This window comes from Amphibalanus amphitrite, unplaced genomic scaffold (genome assembly GCF_019059575.1).
Source record: "Amphibalanus amphitrite isolate SeventyFive unplaced genomic scaffold, NRLGWU_Aamphi_draft 000710F_arrow, whole genome shotgun sequence".
Classification (NCBI taxonomy): domain Eukaryota; kingdom Metazoa; phylum Arthropoda; class Thecostraca; order Balanomorpha; family Balanidae; genus Amphibalanus; species Amphibalanus amphitrite.
Genome location: NW_024882204.1, coordinates 250,821 through 269,018, shown reverse-complemented (window position 1 = coordinate 269,018; position 18,198 = coordinate 250,821). Strand labels below are relative to the sequence as shown.

Below are 18,198 nucleotides of genomic sequence, written 5' to 3'. Positions count from 1 at the left end.
TTTTCAGCCCGCCGTTTTTCTTACTTCAGCCGATGATTATTCAATTCGGTACCTACAAAACTCAGAGACCGGTAGCCCACTTATACTCAGTCCGAGTAAAAAGAAAATTTAACACAGCACAGGTACTTACATAACTTTTGACCTTTATTTATCTCATTATTATGGAATCACAGACATAGTTATGACAATATACAAATCCAATAAAAAGATAACGTTTCAAGCTGCAACAATGCGTCGCCGCGGAGAATTATTCGCCACCCGCATGCCGCAGTGTTCACTCAGCCTGCTTTAGGTGTCACACATCAGTTTCATCCAGCCGACCTCGCTGAGGGTGCTGATGGGACTGCGCTGGCCGGGCAGTGTCACGTCCAGTACGTTCTCGGCCTCGGCGATGGCCGACGAGTAGGGGTGGAAGCCGGCCTCCTGCAGTCTCAGCAGGCTGCCGTACAGCCGGCGCAGCGGCGCCGTGTCTCCAGCAGACCCGGCCGTCAGCACGGCCGTCAGGTTCAGGTGCACGGTCAGCTGCTCGACCCGGTCCAGCGCGTCCAGAGGCCGCCTCCCCAGGTCGGCCAGTGTCTCGCCGTCCAGGTGGAGCGCGAGGACGCTGACCGGCCGCCGGCCGCCGGGCAGCGGCCACCGTGAGCCGACCAGCCGCCGGCCGCGCTCCACGCCGAACGAGTGCACCTCGCAGCCGAACAGGGCCGCTGCCGCGTCAAAGGAGGCCTCCAGAGCCGGCCGCGAGGCGATCACCAGACAGTCGTGCAGCGCCAGGCTGAAGCCCGGGTCCAGACAGACGCACTTGAGGCCCACCACGGCCACGCTGTTGTTGGAAAACTCGTGCTGGGGAGTGGGGATACAGAGGGAGGAGGTCAACTGAAGCCCGACGCAGCACCGCACCTGTCCACTGCTACACTACAGTACAGCGTCGCCGGGCGCTACAGGCAAATCCAACCATTCAATACATCAGCAGCCAAATCATACAGACAGACCAATTAGAATGGGACTAATACAGACTGAAAATCAAACGGTACATATATGAGCCACGATGAACAACTTTCTTTAGCTTTACGGTAGGCTGGAAGGGAAAACATATGTAATTCGGTAGTCGGTCGGATACGTTGTCGGACGTCGGTAGATATACGAGTATGCATAATACGGAGAGGTGGGCTCGGACCAATCATCGTATGCCAGGCTAAAGGACATGCCATCCAGTGTTATTAACTTATTGGCACTAACATGATATAACGGACACATGCGCATACAGAGTGGGATCCCTCTCACCGGCTCGCCGCCGAGCGTCAGTTCGCGCTGGCACGGCTTGCTCTTGGGCAGGGTGAGGTGGTCCACCAGATATTCCACCATCAGATGCGGGTCGTCCGGCTCGGGCGGCAGCACCACCATGGCCTCCCGACGTCGGCGACACTCATCGGCCGCCTCGCTGCTGCAGCACGTCCGTAACACTTGGTCACACGCTCTGGGGATATCTTTTTATCAAGCAACACATACTATACTGCCGAAACTATTCCAGCCGATCATTCCCGTTTTTTTAGGATAGGGAGCTTCCCTGATATGGAATAATGAATTGAGCTGTCTAGAGAGCTGTTTGTCGTGTCGGGTACTTTAAAGGGACCCTCCCACCTTCAAAAAAGTTTAAGAATTGGCATGAAAGTGATGTCGCTCGGTTCAGAAAGTGCGAAAACGAATATCTACCAAATTTCACCGAAAAATAATTCACCGGTTCTCAAGATATTAGACTTTTACTTTTGTTTACTTTTTTGGGATCTCCGCTGTTTCTAGCGACTTTATTTTAGAAGTGCGGCGTTTGCGGCAGATGTTGCGCGCAAATAGCATATACCACCGCGTGCTACAAAACGTTTTAGTCAAAAATTTAAAAATCGTTAGATATCTGCGCTGACGTCACACATTCAGAGGGGTATTCCTAAGCATTAGCCCCTCTGAATCAAAATGCTGCAATTTTGAAATTCAATATTTCTGATTTAAGGCATTTCTCGATGTTGTGAGTGCCGAAACCGGTAATTGTGAGCCAGGGACCCCATTTTGGCTATCTCAACTCAAATCTAATGTTAAGGTGGGAGGGTCCCTTTAATCGAACGGTTTTATATTTGGTCGTCCCGAGAGATACATCTAACCGACAGCCGTAGATATTGCTGGGATAAAAGCCCGGTTCTGAACGTGCTTGCAGCGTGAATAACTTTTACGTTTAACGAACTGTGACCTGCTGCCTTCGGAAATGGGACGAACCAATAGGTATGCCTAAAACTTCCTTGATAATGAGGCCGCTATCTTACCTTGACCGGTCGGAGTATCTCACCAGAAGAAGTGTGAGCAATGTGAGCAGAGCTGCTGCCACCAGCAGGAGCTGAGCGGCCAGGAGCCAGCCGCGGCGGCCGGTCGTCAGCGACCCGTACCCCGTCATCGCTCGGCACCTCACTGCGGCTGACGGCGGCGGCGGCGGCGGGAGAGGAGCGCCCGCGGCCGGGTCAACGGCCCATCTCTGCACGGCAGAGGCCGCTGCACAGTGCACAGTGCAATGGCCAGCTGGCGGCCGACCTGCCCCGTCATCGTATGGACATAGCGCCGCCTGGCTAAACGCGCCAGCTTTGGTAGAAGGTTAATGTGCCGGAAAGTGGAAACGTAATGTGGCGACCGGTGAGCCCTGAGCATCCATTTTAAGGTAAGGCGTGGTCACTCACTCACTGACACACTCACTTATCACTCGTTAATTTGCTCATCTTAATTTATTTAAAATCTTAAGAATAGATTAGATTACAGATTACAGATTACAGATATATTCAGACAAGGTCCTCTCAATAGTGAGGCTTTTCACATGTCCACGTCATGATAGTGTGATACAAAACGAGGAACAGTGTGCAGCACGCATAATTCCCACACACGCACCCATATATGCTATTGCTCATGTCTGTTGCTTAGACAGCAGCACCTTTCGGATGTTCGCCCGGTACGACAATGTCCCTGGTTCTACTCCAAGTTCGTTCATACGAGTCACACCTCGGTAGCACAATCTACGTCTTCCCGACTCCGTTCGAATGAAGGGGAGGGTGAGGTAGCTGGCCTGCCTAGTGTTGTGCCGGTGCCGCTGGGTAGCCTGCTGCCCCAGCGTACCTTTGAGGTACTCCGGCTGCTCCGACACAAAGATACGCTCGACAGCACTCACTGTGTGGTATGTTACCAAATCCTTGGCAGTCAACCACTTCAGCTGCTTGATGACAGCCGCCACGCTATCACGTCGTCGCCGACCGGACACAACGCGTTCACAAAAGTTTATAACTTTTTGCAGCCGTCCTAACTGCACCTCACCACACGAGCCGTACACCGACAGACAGTACCGCAGCACAGATACAACCAGGGCTTCAACTATCGGCTTCAGTGCTGACCGCGGTATAACGTGACGAGCGTGCAGTAGCGCTGTCAGCATCCCGGTACATTTCCGCGCCACACCGTCTACATGGGACACAAAGCTGAGGTGACGGTCGATCGTCACTCCTAGATTTTTAACAGTTTCTGACTCTGTAATGGTGGTAGAGCAGAAAGTCAGCGTGACAGGCGGCAAATTGCGAAGCATCGCTGGGGCACCGATCACAAGCATCTGTGTTTTCGCAGCATTAAGTCTCATTCCATTGTGGCAGAACCACTGATACATTCGACCCAGTGCATCCTCCATACGCGCGGTCAACAGATTCAAGTCGCTCTTCTTGCCAGTAACCATCAGCTGGGTGTCATCAGCATACTGGACTACCGTGACGTCATCGGGAACACACAGACACAAATCGTTTGAGTACAGCATGTACATGAGACAACTCAGGGCGCCGCCTTGGTATACGCCAATCGCGTTAGCCTTGCTGTCCGACAGCAGTGTCGAACCGTCCGCGCACCTCACTTGGACCTGCTGCGAGTGGTGAGCCAAATAGGCACGGAACCATGTGGTTTCGATACCGTACACAGACAATTTGTCGAGAAGTGTAACATGAGGAACAACATCAAAACATTTTGAGAGGTCTAGTAGTACCAAGATACAAATGTTACCATTGTCCATTGCCTGAAGAGCATGATCAGTAAAGACGTGAAGCGCGGTTTCCGTTGAACGTTGTTTTCTATAACCGTGTTGGGCGTCCGAGAGAAGGAAATTTTCTTCGAGATAAGAGACCAACTGTTTTTGCACGACACGTTCAACTAATTTCATAATCGCAGGCAGGATGGAGATGGGACGCGTGTCGGACGGCTCGGTAGCCCTCGTTCCTTTCGGAATTGGGTTAACCAGAGCGTGTTTCCAGTCCTGCGGTACTACTCCGTTAGAAAGGCTGGAGTTCACAACATCCAAAACCGCATGGCCAATCCCGGGAAAGAACTTCTGTAACATGCGCACACTGACACCGTCCTTGCCAGTCGACATAGATGGTTTCATCGACAGCAATGTGGCATAAAGAGTGTCCAAATCGGTAGGTTGCACCTCAAACGCACACGTCAAAACTCTCGGGAGTCGCGTGGGCACACGTACAATAGCGGCGGGGACACTGGCTGCAGTGGAAGGACCGATCGCAACATAATAATCATTCAATGCATTCGGCGTGATTCTCGGTATCTCGCAGGACTGCTGCTTCCTGCCCACGACCGGCCGCAGCACTCGCCACAGCCCGCCCCGGTCACCGCGGCTGATAGCACCAGCATACCGCGCGCGGGTCTCGTTCCGCACGGCGGCGCGGTACAGCCGGTTCACCCGTTTGTACTCGGCTCGATCGCCCCGAGCTAAGGCCGCGCGGCGGGACTGCAGCAGCTGCTGGGTCTCGGCTGACACGGGCGGCGCAGTCACCTGCCTATCACGGACGCGTTTGAGCGGTGCGACAGCATCCAATCGTTCAACGAACATGTCACGGAAAACGCTCCACTTACGCTCAGTCGAGTCCGAGAAATACACAGGAGACCAATCGGTATCAGCAAGCTGCTGATTAAACGAGTTTGTATCTATCCTGCTGATAGGGCGTCGGTACACACTGGATTCCCGGCGTGGCGCCGCACGACTCTCACGAGTGACCATAACACGAGTGAAGTCATGCGGACCTCCGTAGTGACACCTGGTGACACCGACACGTCTGATCAACTCCGGACGGTTAGTAATGACGACATCTAGCAGAGATCCGGCCGGACGATAAGTAGCTCGACACTGGTTGGTGATGTGGAGTCCATAGGTGGTACAGAGTCTAATCAGGGGGTTGGTGTCACTAGTCTTCGCCTTAAGTAGACAGCAGTAGATGGGCTAACTTCAACATAGATAGCTCCTACATTACGGGTCCTTTCGGTCCGGACGCAACTAAGGTTTGTTCAGCCTTTTCAGATTTTTTAGCCGTATCCGCTACGAAGATGAAACGGATAGCAACATTTTTATAGATTATTAGGTAGGTATAGGCATGTTGCTCAATAATGCTGAAGCATCTAAGTTAAATTTTATAACAACAAGCAACTATCAAGCCTAGCTGATAACTACGAAGAAACACAATGACCTAATTTGACCAAATCTGCCCCGAATGTGTGCCAAATGTGTACCAGATGCTCGTCGTGAAAACGTCTAATTAGGATTAAAGCAGGTTTATACTTACGTTTCTAAAGAGGGACGTTTTCGTTCCAAAATTGGTCTTAAAAGTTGTCCAAATGTCAGCATGCACCCGTACATATGTTTATAATAAACGACTTCGTCTAATCTCTAAAAAGTTTAGAGATTATTTCATTTCATTTAGACTTCGTCTAAATGAAAAGAATTGTATATCTTATTGATCGCAATATTGTTTATGTGCGTCCCGACCAACAAACGTAATAGGCGTAGCAAAGTAACCAAAAGAAAGAATGACCACAACAACAGCACGAGTACCGCTAAGCTAGATTTCGACTGAATTCCGTAAACGTTTTTGCGCATTTGGGATAAGTCGCTGTGACCTAAATTAAGTGCGTTTGCTTGGAAACAATTATGCTGAGTTAAATCGAAAGTGTTTGATTTTTTAATTGTGTTTAAAGCTTTCCACATTTAAAAATGACTTGAAAGTCTTCAGCAGTCTTCGGTGAATATACCACTATCGGATGAAAAGTCAGCCATAATTTTACCGTCAAATAAAAGTAGATTTTCTTTATCGCACAAAATAGTTCATATAACATGCGAGAATGCATTTCAGTACACGTGGGCCAAGCTGGTGTGCAGATAGGGAACGCCTGCTGGGAGCTGTATTGCTTGGAGCATAACATCCGGCCCGACGGTCGCTTGAATTGTGACAAGGCGCCCAAACTAGAAGATGACAGCTTCAACACGTTCTTTTCGGAGACGGGCGCTGGCAAGCGGGTGCCACGAGCTGTGTTTGTGGACCTGGAGCCGACGGTGGTGGATGAGGTGCGCTCCGGTCCCTACCGCCAGCTCTTCCACCCGGAGCAGATGATCACTGGCAAGGAGGACGCTGCCAGCAACTACGCCCGCGGCCACTACACCATCGGCAAGGCCATAATCGAGCGCGTGCTGGATCGCATCAGGAAGCTAGCTGACCAGTGCAGCGGTTTGCAGGGCTTCCTGGTCTTCCACTCGTTCGGCGGCGGCACCGGCTCCGGCTTCACCTCGCTGCTGATGGAGCGTCTCAGCGTCGACTACGGCAAGAAATCCAAGCTGGAGTTCGCCATTTACCCGGCGCCACAGGTCTCCACCGGGGCCGTGGAGCCGTACAATTCGGTATTAACCACCCACTCTTCACTCGATCACTCAGACTGTGCCTTTATGGTCGACAACGAGGCCATCTACGACCTCTGCCGTCGCGGTCTGGGCATCGAGCGGCCGTCTTACATTAACCTGAACCGTCTCGTGGGTCAGATTGTCTCCTCCATCACGGCCTCGCTGCGCTTCAGTGGACCACTGAACGTCGATCTGATTGAGTTCCAGACCAACCTGGTGCCGTACCCGCGTATCCACTTCCCGCTGGTCACCTACGCTCCGGTTATCTCGGCTGAGAAGGCCTACCACGAGCAGCTCACGGTCTCCGAGATCACCAACGCCTGCTTCGAGCCGGCCAACCAGATGGTCAAGTGCGACCCGCGCCACGGCAAGTACATGGCCTGCTGCATGCTCTACCGTGGAGACGTTGTTCCCAAGGACGTCAACGCCGCCATCGCAGTCATCAAGACCAAGAGGGCCATCCAGTTCGTCGACTGGTGTCCGACTGGCTTCAAGGTGGGTATCAACTGCCAGCCGCCGACTGCGGTGCCCGGCGGCGACCTGGCCAAGGTTTGCCGCGCGCTGTGTATGCTATCCAGCACCACGGCCATTGCCGAGGCGTGGTCACGACTCGACCACAAGTTCGACTTGATGTTCGCCAAGCGCGCCTTCGTGCACTGGTACGTCGGCGAGGGCATGGAGGAGGGCGAGTTCTCCGAGGCCCGTGAAAGCATGGCGGTACTAGAAAAAGATTTCGAGGAGCTAGCGTTGGACTTTGTTGAAGTTGAAGATGATGAGTCCATTTCTTAAAAGAGTGCAATTTGTGGACTATTACCAAAAATGTGCCACGTATTTCCATAGAGGTGAAGTTCTGAGTTGTATTGCATTGCATTGTCCTCCGATTTGACCGTTACACAATAAAAAACATCTCGACCGTAAAGGAGTGCTAAAGCCTAAAACGTCTTTGCATTGTGGATGCTGGCGATACAGCAATTTGTCTAAAAACGATAAAAATATAAAAGTCTGACCCTCAATGACCTCTGGTGACCTGACATTTGACCTTATCCGAAAATGGCCCCAGTAATTTCTTCGTGATTTTGACGACCTTCCTATAGCGCCGCTTACCGTTTCTTGCATAGTTGTTGGGCCGAAGCCGGCTTGAAGGGGGCGTCGAAATGCCATCCCCTCCCCTTTCGATGTGTTGTGATCGGACCCGGGACCTTGACACCCGCCGGAGCTGCTTTTCGACCGCCGCTCCCGCAGTCCAACTAGGTATTATATACCTCAGAGACCACGGGGACAGCGGAGCCGAATGGTCCCATTCGAATCAAAATAAGAGGCTATATCGGTCGTATAACTATAACATTGGCGACCTCAGTCCTCAGGGGACTTTGGTGACGGCTTTATGGGTAAGCACTCAGCACAGCAGTTTCGTTTAAGGTAGATATTGCTGCCATCCTATCACTCAGGAACTAGTGACGAGCCGATCAAAACGAAGATGGCACTTCCGTTTCGATTGGCTTACTGGCTTCTGTGGATGGCTGTAATAGGCGAAAACGTTAATTGACCACCCAAGGTCACCAAAGTCACCTGAGGTCACCAGTCCACCATGCTTGGGACAGCTGGTGGAGCCGCATACCTATACGAGTTACACGGACATATAGCAAATCGATTACCGAATGGTGTTACTAGGAGCCTTGGGGTCACCAAAGTTTCCTGTCTCCTGGGGTCACCAGTCACCACGTGCAAAACGGCTAAAACGCATACGGCGAATCGTCTGGCTCCATAGTTGTCTCGATCGGCCCGCTATGACGTCCCTGAGGGCTGAGTTATGGGATTGCTGCAATAAGTGAAAACATTTTTCCCCCAAAGTCACCGTCCACCGAGGTCACCTGAGGACGGGCTGAGGTCACCAAATTAAAAACTGCTCATGAAATTAGCCTATGGGCATGGCAAATCGACAGGTGCAACTTTTGTTCCAATCGGTCTGCTGGTTCTTGCGAAATGGGATAAGTAGCTGAAATTAGCGAAAAAAAAAAACATAATAAGCTGATCCCTCCAGATAACCGATATCACTTGAGGACACCACTCACCACATTCAAAATGGGTGCCTAATTAAATTGGTTGCTTCAAATTGAATCGTGCAATATCCGCCTCGATGGACCAGATAGTTATACGACTCGATGGCTGCACGGGCGGCGTTCGAATGGCATTGTACCCATAGAGACCTCGCGAGTCGCGGGTCACCGCGCCGTGACGAGTTGTATGTGTTTATTGTGTGTGTGTTATAAACAAAAGCTCCTTTTTATCGCTTGTAAGTTGTATTTCTTCACCAAGAAGGTAAGACTACATCAAAACAAGTACTGTATTGCAATATATGGTATTGCATATAAATTTATATTGTTTAAGCTGCAAATAATCACAAATATTGTACATAATCAATTATCAAATATCAACTAAAACATTTATTCGTGCAAAACTCATGGTTTTATTTTCGCTGCTGCTTCCCAAAGCACAATACGCCAGAAATGTATCAATTGCGGCATAATCGTCTGGATATTTACAAAACGTCAACAATGCAGTTCGTGCTTATGCTCAGGGGGGTTCGCTCCCGTGCCTTCATGTAACGGAAGTTGGCACAGATTCAGCACAGATTCAGCACAGCACAGATTCGGTAGGGGGAAAAAAGGCCCCGGTAGAGGGAAACCTTTATGACCCGTTTTCCCCTAGAAATGACGTCACAAAGAGGTAAAAATGGGTATCAATCGAAAGCTCTCGTTTACCCAGACACAGTCCCGCAGGAAAATTCCGCTTTTTTCCCATAGGAAAGTTTTTACGGGAAAATCAAAATTTTGGGTCAATGGGGGGTCCCCCCCGATTTCGTTCAAAATCGGCACACAGGTGCCCCACCACCAGCCGAGAAACTTTCCCCAAAACGGTCCCCGTTGCATTGACGTTTAAGGCCCTTAAAGCCCCGTAAACTCGTAAAAAATCCGTAAATTCGCCCTTGTACGGCCAAAAACGGGGCGCTATGGTGAAAATGGGTATCAATCGAAAGCTCTCGTTTACCCAGACACAGTCCTGCAGGAAAATTCCACTTTTTCCCCATAGGAAAGTTTTTACGGGAAAATCAAAATTTTGGGTCAATGGGGGGTCCCCCCCGATTTCGTTCAAAATCGGCACACAGGTGCCCCACCACCAGCCGAGAAACTTTCCCCAAAACGGTCCCCGTTGCATTGACGTTTAAGGCCCGTAAAGCCCCCTAGACTCGTAAAATATCCGTAAAATCGCCTTTGTACGGACAAAAAAGTGGTGCTATGGTAAAAATGGGTATCAATCGAAAGCTCTCGTTTACCCAGACACAGTCCTGCAGGAAAATTCCACTTTTTTCCCATAGGAAAGTTTTTACGGGAAAATCAAAATTTTGGGTCAATGGGGGGTCCCCCCCGATTTCGTTCAAAATCGGCACACAGGTGCCCCACCACCAGCCGAGAAACTTTCCCCAAAACGGTCCCCGTTGCATTGACGTTTAAGGCCCTTAAAGCCCCGTAAACTCGTAAAAAATCCGTAAATTCGCCCTTGTACGGCCAAAAACGGGGCGCTATGGTGAAAATGGGTATCAATCGAAAGCTCTCGTTTACCCAGACACAGTCCTGCAGGAAAATTCCACTTTTTCCCCATAGGAAAGTTTTTACGGGAAAATCAAAATTTTGGGTCAATGGGGGGTCCCCCCCCCGATTTCGTTCAAAATCGGCACACAGGTGCCCCACCACCAGCCGAGAAACTTTCCCCAAAACGGTCCCCGTTGCATTGACGTTTAAGGCCCGTAAAGCCCCCTAGACTCGTAAAATATCCGTAAAATCGCCTTTGTACGGACAAAAAAGTGGTGCTATGGTAAAAATGGGTATCAATCGAAAGCTCTCGTTTACCCAGACACAGTCCTGCAGGAAAATTCCACTTTTTCCCCATAGGAAAGTTTTTACAGGAAAATCAAAATTTTGGGTCAATGGGGGGTCCCCCCGATTTCGTTCAAAATCGGCACACAGGTGCCCCACCACCAGCCGAGAAACTTTCCCCAAAACGGTCCCCGTTGCATTGACGTTTAAGGCCCTTAAAGCCCCGTAAACTCGTAAAAAATCCGTAAATTCGCCCTTGTACGGCCAAAAACGGGGCGCTATGGTGAAAATGGGTATCAATCGAAAGCTCTCGTTTACCCAGACACAGTCCTGCAGGAAAATTCCACTTTTTCCCCATAGGAAAGTTTTTACGGGAAAATCAAAATTTTGGGTCAATAGGGGGTCCCCCCCGATTTCGTTCAAAATCGGCACACAGGTGCCCCACCACCAGCCGAGAAACTTTCCCCAAAACGGTCCCCGTTGCATTGACGTTTAAGGCCCGTAAAGCCCCCTAGACTCGTAAAATATCCGTAAAATCGCCTTTGTACGGACAAAAAAGTGGTGCTATGGTAAAAATGGGTATCAATCGAAAGCTCTCGTTTACCCAGACACAGTCCTGCAGGAAAATTCCACTTTTTTCCCATAGGAAAGTTTTTACGGGAAAATCAAAATTTTGGGTCAATGGGGGGTCCCCCCCGATTTCGTTCAAAATCGGCACACAGGTGCCCCACCACCAGCCGAGAAACTTTCCCCAAAACGGTCCCCGTTGCATTGACGTTTAAGGCCCTTAAAGCCCCGTAAACTCGTAAAAAATCCGTAAATTCGCCCTTGTACGGCCAAAAACGGGGCGCTATGGTGAAAATGGGTATCAATCGAAAGCTCTCGTTTACCCAGACACAGTCCTGCAGGAAAATTCCACTTTTTCCCCATAGGAAAGTTTTTACGGGAAAATCAAAATTTTGGGTCAATGGGGGGTCCCCCCCCGATTTCGTTCAAAATCGGCACACAGGTGCCCCACCACCAGCCGAGAAACTTTCCCCAAAACGGTCCCCGTTGCATTGACGTTTAAGGCCCGTAAAGCCCCCTAGACTCGTAAAATATCCGTAAAATCGCCTTTGTACGGACAAAAAAGTGGTGCTATGGTAAAAATGGGTATCAATCGAAAGCTCTCGTTTACCCAGACACAGTCCTGCAGGAAAATTCCACTTTTTCCCCATAGGAAAGTTTTTACAGGAAAATCAAAATTTTGGGTCAATGGGGGGTCCCCCCGATTTCGTTCAAAATCGGCACACAGGTGCCCCACCACCAGCCGAGAAACTTTCCCCAAAACGGTCCCCGTTGCATTGACGTTTAAGGCCCTTAAAGCCCCGTAAACTCGTAAAAAATCCGTAAATTCGCCCTTGTACGGCCAAAAACGGGGCGCTATGGTTAAAATGGGTATCAATCGAAAGCTCTCGTTTACCCAGACACAGTCCTGCAGGAAAATTCCACTTTTTCCCCATAGGAAAGTTTTTACGGGAAAATCAAAATTTTGGGTCAATGGGGGGTCCCCCCCGATTTCGTTCAAAATCGGCACACAGGTGCCCCACCACCAGCCGAGAAACTTTCCCCAAAACGGTCCCCGTTGCATTGACGTTTAAGGCCCGTAAAGCCCCCTAGACTCGTAAAATATCCGTAAAATCGCCTTTGTACGGACAAAAAAGTGGTGCTATGGTAAAAATGGGTATCAATCGAAAGCTCTCGTTTACCCAGACACAGTCCTGCAGGAAAATTCCACTTTTTTCCCATAGGAAAGTTTTTACGGGAAAATCAAAATTTTGGGTCAATGGGGGACACAGGTGCCCCACCACCAGCCGAGAAACTTTCCCTAAAACGGTCCCCGTTGCATTGACGTTTAAGGCCCTTAAAGCCCCGTAAACTCGTAAAAAATCCGTAAATTCGCCCTTGTACGGCCAAAAACGGGGCGCTATGATGAAAATGGGTATCAATCGAAAGCTCTCGTTTACCCAGACACAGTCCTGCAGGAAAATTCCACTTTTTCCCCATAGGAAAGTTTTTAAGGGAAAATCAAAATTTTGGGTCAATGGGGGGTCCCCCCCGATTTCGTTCAAAATCGGCACACAGGTGTCCCACCACCAGCCGAGAAACTTTCCCCAAAACGGTCCCCGTTGCATTGACGTTTAAGGCCCGTAAAGCCCCCTAGACTCGTAAAATATCCGTAAAATCGCCTTTGTACGGACAAAAAAGTGGTGCTATGGTAAAAATGGGTATCAATCGAAAGCTCTCGTTTACCCAGACACAGTCCTGCAGGAAAATTCCACTTTTTTCCCATAGGAAAGTTTTTACGGGAAAATCAAAATTTTGGGTCAATGGGGGGTCCCCCCCGATTTCGTTCAAAATCGGCACACAGGTGCCCCACCACCAGCCGAGAAACTTTCCCCAAAACGGTCCCCGTTGCATTGACGTTTAAGGCCCTTAAAGCCCCGTAAACTCGTAAAAAATCCGTAAATTCGCCCTTGTACGGCCAAAAACGGGGCGCTATGGTTAAAATGGGTATCAATCGAAAGCTCTCGTTTACCCAGACACAGTCCTGCAGGAAAATTCCACTTTTTCCCCATAGGAAAGTTTTTACGGGAAAATCAAAATTTTGGGTCAATGGGGGGTCCCCCCCGATTTCGTTCAAAATCGGCACACAGGTGCCCCACCACCAGCCGAGAAACTTTCCCCAAAACGGTCCCCGTTGCATTGACGTTTAAGGCCCTTAAAGCCCCGTAAACTCGTAAAAAATCCGTAAATTCGCCCTTGTACGGCCAAAAACGGGGCGCTATGGTTAAAATGGGTATCAATCGAAAGCTCTCGTTTACCCAGACACAGTCCTGCAGGAAAATTCCACTTTTTCCCCATAGGAAAGTTTTTACGGGAAAATCAAAATTTTGGGTCAATGGGGGGTCCCCCCCGATTTCGTTCAAAATCGGCACACAGGTGCCCCACCACCAGCCGAGAAACTTTCCCCAAAACGGTCCCCGTTGCATTGACGTTTAAGGCCCGTAAAGCCCCCTAGACTCGTAAAATATCCGTAAAATCGCCTTTGTACGGACAAAAAAGTGGTGCTATGGTAAAAATGGGTATCAATCGAAAGCTCTCGTTTACCCAGACACAGTCCTGCAGGAAAATTCCACTTTTTCCCATAGGAAAGTTTTTACGGGAAAATCAAAATTTTGGGTCAATGGGGGGTCCCCCCCGATTTCGTTCAAAATCGGCACACAGGTGCCCCACCACCAGCCGAGAAACTTTCCCCAAAACGGTCCCCGTTGCATTGACGTTTAAGGCCCTTAAAGCCCCGTAAACTCGTAAAAAATCCGTAAATTCGCCCTTGTACGGCCAAAAACGGGGCGCTATGGTGAAAATGGGTATCAATCGAAAGCTCTCGTTTACCCAGACACAGTCCTGCAGGAAAATTCCACTTTTTCCCCATAGGAAAGTTTTTACGGGAAAATCAAAATTTTGGGTCAATGGGGGTCCCCCCCGATTTCGTTCAAAATCGGCACACAGGTGCCCCACCACCAGCCGAGAAACTTTCCCCAAAACGGTCCCCGTTGCATTGACGTTTAAGGCCCGTAAAGCCCCCTAGACTCGTAAAATATCCGTAAAATCGCCTTTGTACGGACAAAAAAGTGGTGCTATGGTAAAAATGGGTATCAATCGAAAGCTCTCGTTTACCCAGACACAGTCCCTTAGGAAAATTCCACTTTTTTCCCATAGGAAAGTTTTTACGGGAAAATCAAAATTTTGGGTCAATGGGGGGTCCCCCCCGATTTCGTTCAAAATCGGCACACAGGTGCCCCACCACCAGCCGAGAAACTTTCCCCAAAACGGTCCCCGTTGCATTGACGTTTAAGGCCCTTAAAGCCCCGTAAACTCGTAAAAAATCCGTAAATTCGCCCTTGTACGGCCAAAAACGGGGCGCTAGGGTAAAAATGGGTATCAATCGAAAGCTCTTGTTTACCCAGACACAGTCTTGCAGGAAAATTCCACTTTTTCCCCATAGGAAAGTTTTTACGGGAAAATCAAAATTTCGGGTCAATGGGGGGTCCCCCCCGATTTCGTTCAAAATCGGCACACAGGTGCCCCACCACCAGCCGAGAAATTTTCCCCAAAACGGTCCCCGTTGCATTGACGTTTAAGGCCCTTAAAGCCCCGTAAACTCGTAAAAAATCCGTAAATTCGCCCTTGTACGGCCAAAAACGGGGCGCTAGGGTAAAAATGGGTATCAATCGAAAGCTCTCGTTTACCCAGACACAGTCCTGCAGGAAAATTCCACTTTTTCCCCATAGGAAAGTTTTTAAGGGAAAATCAAAATTTCGGGTCAATGGGGGGTCCCCCCCGATTTCGTTTTAAATCGGCACACAGGTGCCCCACCACCAGCCGAGAAACTTTCCCCAAAACGGTCCCCGTTGCATTGACGTTTAAGGCCCGTAAAGCCCCCTAGACTCGTAAAATATCCGTAAAATCGCCTTTGTACGGACAAAAAAGTGGTGCTATGGTAAAAATGGGTATCAATCGAAAGCTCTCGTTTACCCAGACACAGTCCTGCAGGAAAATTTCACTTTTTCCCCATAGGAAAGTTTTTACGGGAAAATAAAAACTTTCCTATGGGGAAAAAGTGGAATTTTCCTGCAGGACTGTGTCTGGGTAAACGAGAGCTTTCGATTGATACCCATTTTTACCCTAGCGCCCCGTTTTTGGCCGTACAAGGGCGAATTTACGGATTTTTTACGAGTTTACGGGGCTTTAAGGGCCTTAAACGTCAATGCAACGGGGACCGTTTTGGGGAAAGTTTCTCGGCTGGTGGTGGGGCACCTGTGTGCCGATTTTGAACGAAATCGGGGGGACCCCCCATTGACCCAAAATTTTGATTTTCCCGTAAAAACTTTCCTATGGGAAAAAAGTGGAATTTTCCTGCAGGACTGTGTCTGGGTAAACGAGAGCTTTCGATTGATACCCATTTTTACCATAGCACCACTTTTTTGTCCGTACAAAGGCGATTTTACGGATATTTTACGAGTCTAGGGGGGCTTTACGGGCCTTAAACGTCAATGCAACGGGGACCGTTTTGGGGAAAGTTTCTCGGCTGGTGGTGGGGCACCTGTGTGCTGATTTTGAACGAAATCGGGGGGACCCCCCATTGACCCGAAATTTTGATTTTCCCGTAAAAACTTTCCTATGGGGAAAAAGTGGAATTTTCCTGCAGGACTGTGTCTGGGTAAACGAGAGCTTTCGATTGATACCCATTTTTACCCTAGCGCCCCGTTTTTGGCCGTACAAGGGCGAATTTACGGATTTTTTACGAGTTTACGGGGCTTTAAGGGCCTTAAACGTCAATGCAACGGGGACCGTTTTGGGGAAAGTTTCTCGGCTGGTGGTGGGGCACCTGTGTGCCGATTTTGAACGAAATCGGGGGGGACCCCCCATTGACCCAAAATTTTGATTTTCCCGTAAAAACTTTCCTATGGGAAAAAAAGTGGAATTTTCCTGCAGGACTGTGTCTGGGTAAACGAGAGCTTTCGATTGATACCCATTTTTACCATAGCACCACTTTTTTGTCCGTACAAAGGCGATTTTACGGATATTTTACGAGTCTAGGGGGCTTTACGGGCCTTAAACGTCAATGCAACGGGGACTGTTTTGGGGAAAGTTTCTCGGCTGGTGGTGGGGCACCTGTGTGCCGATTTTGAACGAAATCGGGGGGGACCCCCCATTGACCCGAAATTTTGATTTTCCCGTAAAAAACTTTCCTATGGGGAAAAAGTGGAATTTTCCTGCAGGACTGTGTCTGGGTAAACGAGAGCTTTCGATTGATACCCATTTTTACCCTAGCGCCCCGTTTTTGGCCGTACAAGGGCGAATTTACGGATTTTTTTACGAGTTTACGGGGCTTTAAGGGCCTTAAACGTCAATGCAACGGGGACCGTTTTGGGGAAAGTTTCTCGGCTGGTGGTGGGGCACCTGTGTGCCGATTTTGAACGAAATCGGGGGGACCCCCCATTGACCCAAAATTTTGATTTTCCCGTAAAAACTTTCCTATGGGGAAAAAGTGGAATTTTCCTGCAGGACTGTGTCTGGGTAAACGAGAGCTTTCGATTGATACCCATTTTTACCATAGCACCACTTTTTTGTCCGTACAAAGGCGATTTTACGGATATTTTACGAGTCTAGGGGGCTTTACGGGCCTTAAACGTCAATGCAACGGGGACCGTTTTGGGGAAAGTTTCTCGGCTGGTGGTGGGGCACCTGTGTGCCGATTTTGAACGAAATCGGGGGGGACCCCCCATTGACCCGAAATTTTGATTTTCCCGTAAAAACTTTCCTATGGGGAAAAAGTGGAATTTTCCTGCAGGACTGTGTCTGGGTAAACGAGAGCTTTCGATTGATACCCATTTTTACCCTAGCGCCCCGTTTTTGGCCGTACAAGGGCGAATTTACGGATTTTTTACGAGTTTACGGGGCTTTAAGGGCCTTAAACGTCAATGCAACGGGGACCGTTTTGGGGAAAGTTTCTCGGCTGGTGGTGGGGCACCTGTGTGCCGATTTTGAACGAAATCGGGGGGGACCCCCCATTGACCCGAAATTTTGATTTTCCCGTAAAAACTTTCCTATGGGGAAAAAGTGGAATTTTCCTGCAGGACTGTGTCTGGGTAAACGAGAGCTTTCGATTGATACCCATTTTTACTTTAGCGCCCCGTTTTTGGCCGTACAAGGGCGAATTTACGGATTTTTTACGAGTTTACGGGGCTTTAAGGGCCTTAAACGTCAATGCAACGGGGACCGTTTTGGGGAAAGTTTCTCGGCTGGTGGTGGGGCACCTGTGTGCCGATTTTGAACGAAATCGGGGGAGACCCCCCATTGACCCGAAATTTTGATTTTCCCGTAAAAACTTTCCTATGGGGAAAAAGTGGAATTTTCCTGCAGGACTGTGTCTGGGTAAACGAGAGCTTTCGATTGATACCCATTTTTACTTTAGCGCCCCGTTTTTGGCCGTACAAGGGCGAATTTACGGATTTTTTACGAGTTTACGGGGCTTTAAGGGCCTTAAACGTCAATGCAACGGGGACCGTTTTGGGGAAAGTTTCTCGGCTGGTGGTGGGGCACCTGTGTGCCGATTTTGAACGAAATCGGGGGGGACCCCCCATTGACCCAAAATTTTGATTTTCCCGTAAAAACTTTCCTATGGGGAAAAAGTGGAATTTTCCTGCAGGACTGTGTCTGGGTAAACGAGAGCTTTCGATTGATACCCATTTTTACCTCTTTGTGACGTCATTTCTAGGGGAAAACGGGTCATAAAGGTTTCCCTCTACCGGGGCCTTTTTTCCCCCTACCGAATCTGTGCTGTGCTGAATCTGTGCTGAATCTGTGCCAACTTCCGTTACATCCGTGCCTTCAGCATTACGAAAAATGGCAACAGCCCGTGAGCAGCATCAGCGCTCACGCACATGTTCAAGGAAAACGACATGTAATGGACTGCTAACGACGGCCCTCTCCACCAATCAGCGCTCGGCATCTCGAGCGCTGATTGGCTGGTAG

The 18,198-nt window shown here is 49.4% G+C and overlaps 2 protein-coding genes across 3 annotated transcripts; one reads left to right on the top strand and one right to left on the bottom strand.

Moving 5' to 3' along the window:
* Nucleotides 1-125: 125 nt before the first annotated feature.
* LOC122365000 lies at nt 126-2,501 on the bottom strand. 2 transcript variants are annotated; one of them, XM_043335859.1, is made up of 3 exons: nt 2,310-2,501; nt 1,282-1,441; nt 126-840 (listed from the first exon to the last, which is right to left on the bottom strand). In XM_043335859.1, the coding sequence occupies exons 1-3, from the start codon at nt 2,435-2,437 to the stop codon at nt 289-291; spliced, it is 840 nt and encodes a 279-aa protein (XP_043191794.1). In that variant the 5' UTR covers nt 2,438-2,501; the 3' UTR covers nt 126-288. The 2 variants fall into 2 exon arrangements, with proteins under 2 accessions (XP_043191794.1, XP_043191795.1); XM_043335860.1 differs by having other exon boundaries at nt 1,282-1,438.
* Nucleotides 2,502-5,935: 3,434 nt separating this feature from the next.
* On the top strand, nt 5,936-7,680 carry LOC122364972 (tubulin alpha chain-like). The gene has a single exon (XM_043335804.1). The coding sequence runs from the start codon at nt 6,182-6,184 to the stop codon at nt 7,529-7,531; it is 1,350 nt and encodes a 449-aa protein (XP_043191739.1). The 5' UTR covers nt 5,936-6,181; the 3' UTR covers nt 7,532-7,680.
* Nucleotides 7,681-18,198: the final 10,518 nt, after the last annotated feature.

Bases quoted from the DNA above. Each gene is read 5' to 3' on its own strand.
- LOC122365000 (XM_043335859.1), bottom strand. From the start codon at position 2,437: ATGACGGGGTACGGGTCGCTGACGACCGGCCGCCGCGGCTGGCTCCTG. The intron at 1,442-2,309 runs GTAAGATAGCGG...GACGTGCTGCAG, and splicing joins AGATACTCCGACCGGTCAAG to CAGCGAGGCGGCCGATGAGT. The intron at 841-1,281 runs GTGAGAGGGATC...CCCACTCCCCAG, and splicing joins TGACGCTCGGCGGCGAGCCG to CACGAGTTTTCCAACAACAG.
- LOC122364972 (XM_043335804.1), top strand. From the start codon at position 6,182: ATGCGAGAATGCATTTCAGTACACGTGGGCCAAGCTGGTGTGCAGATA.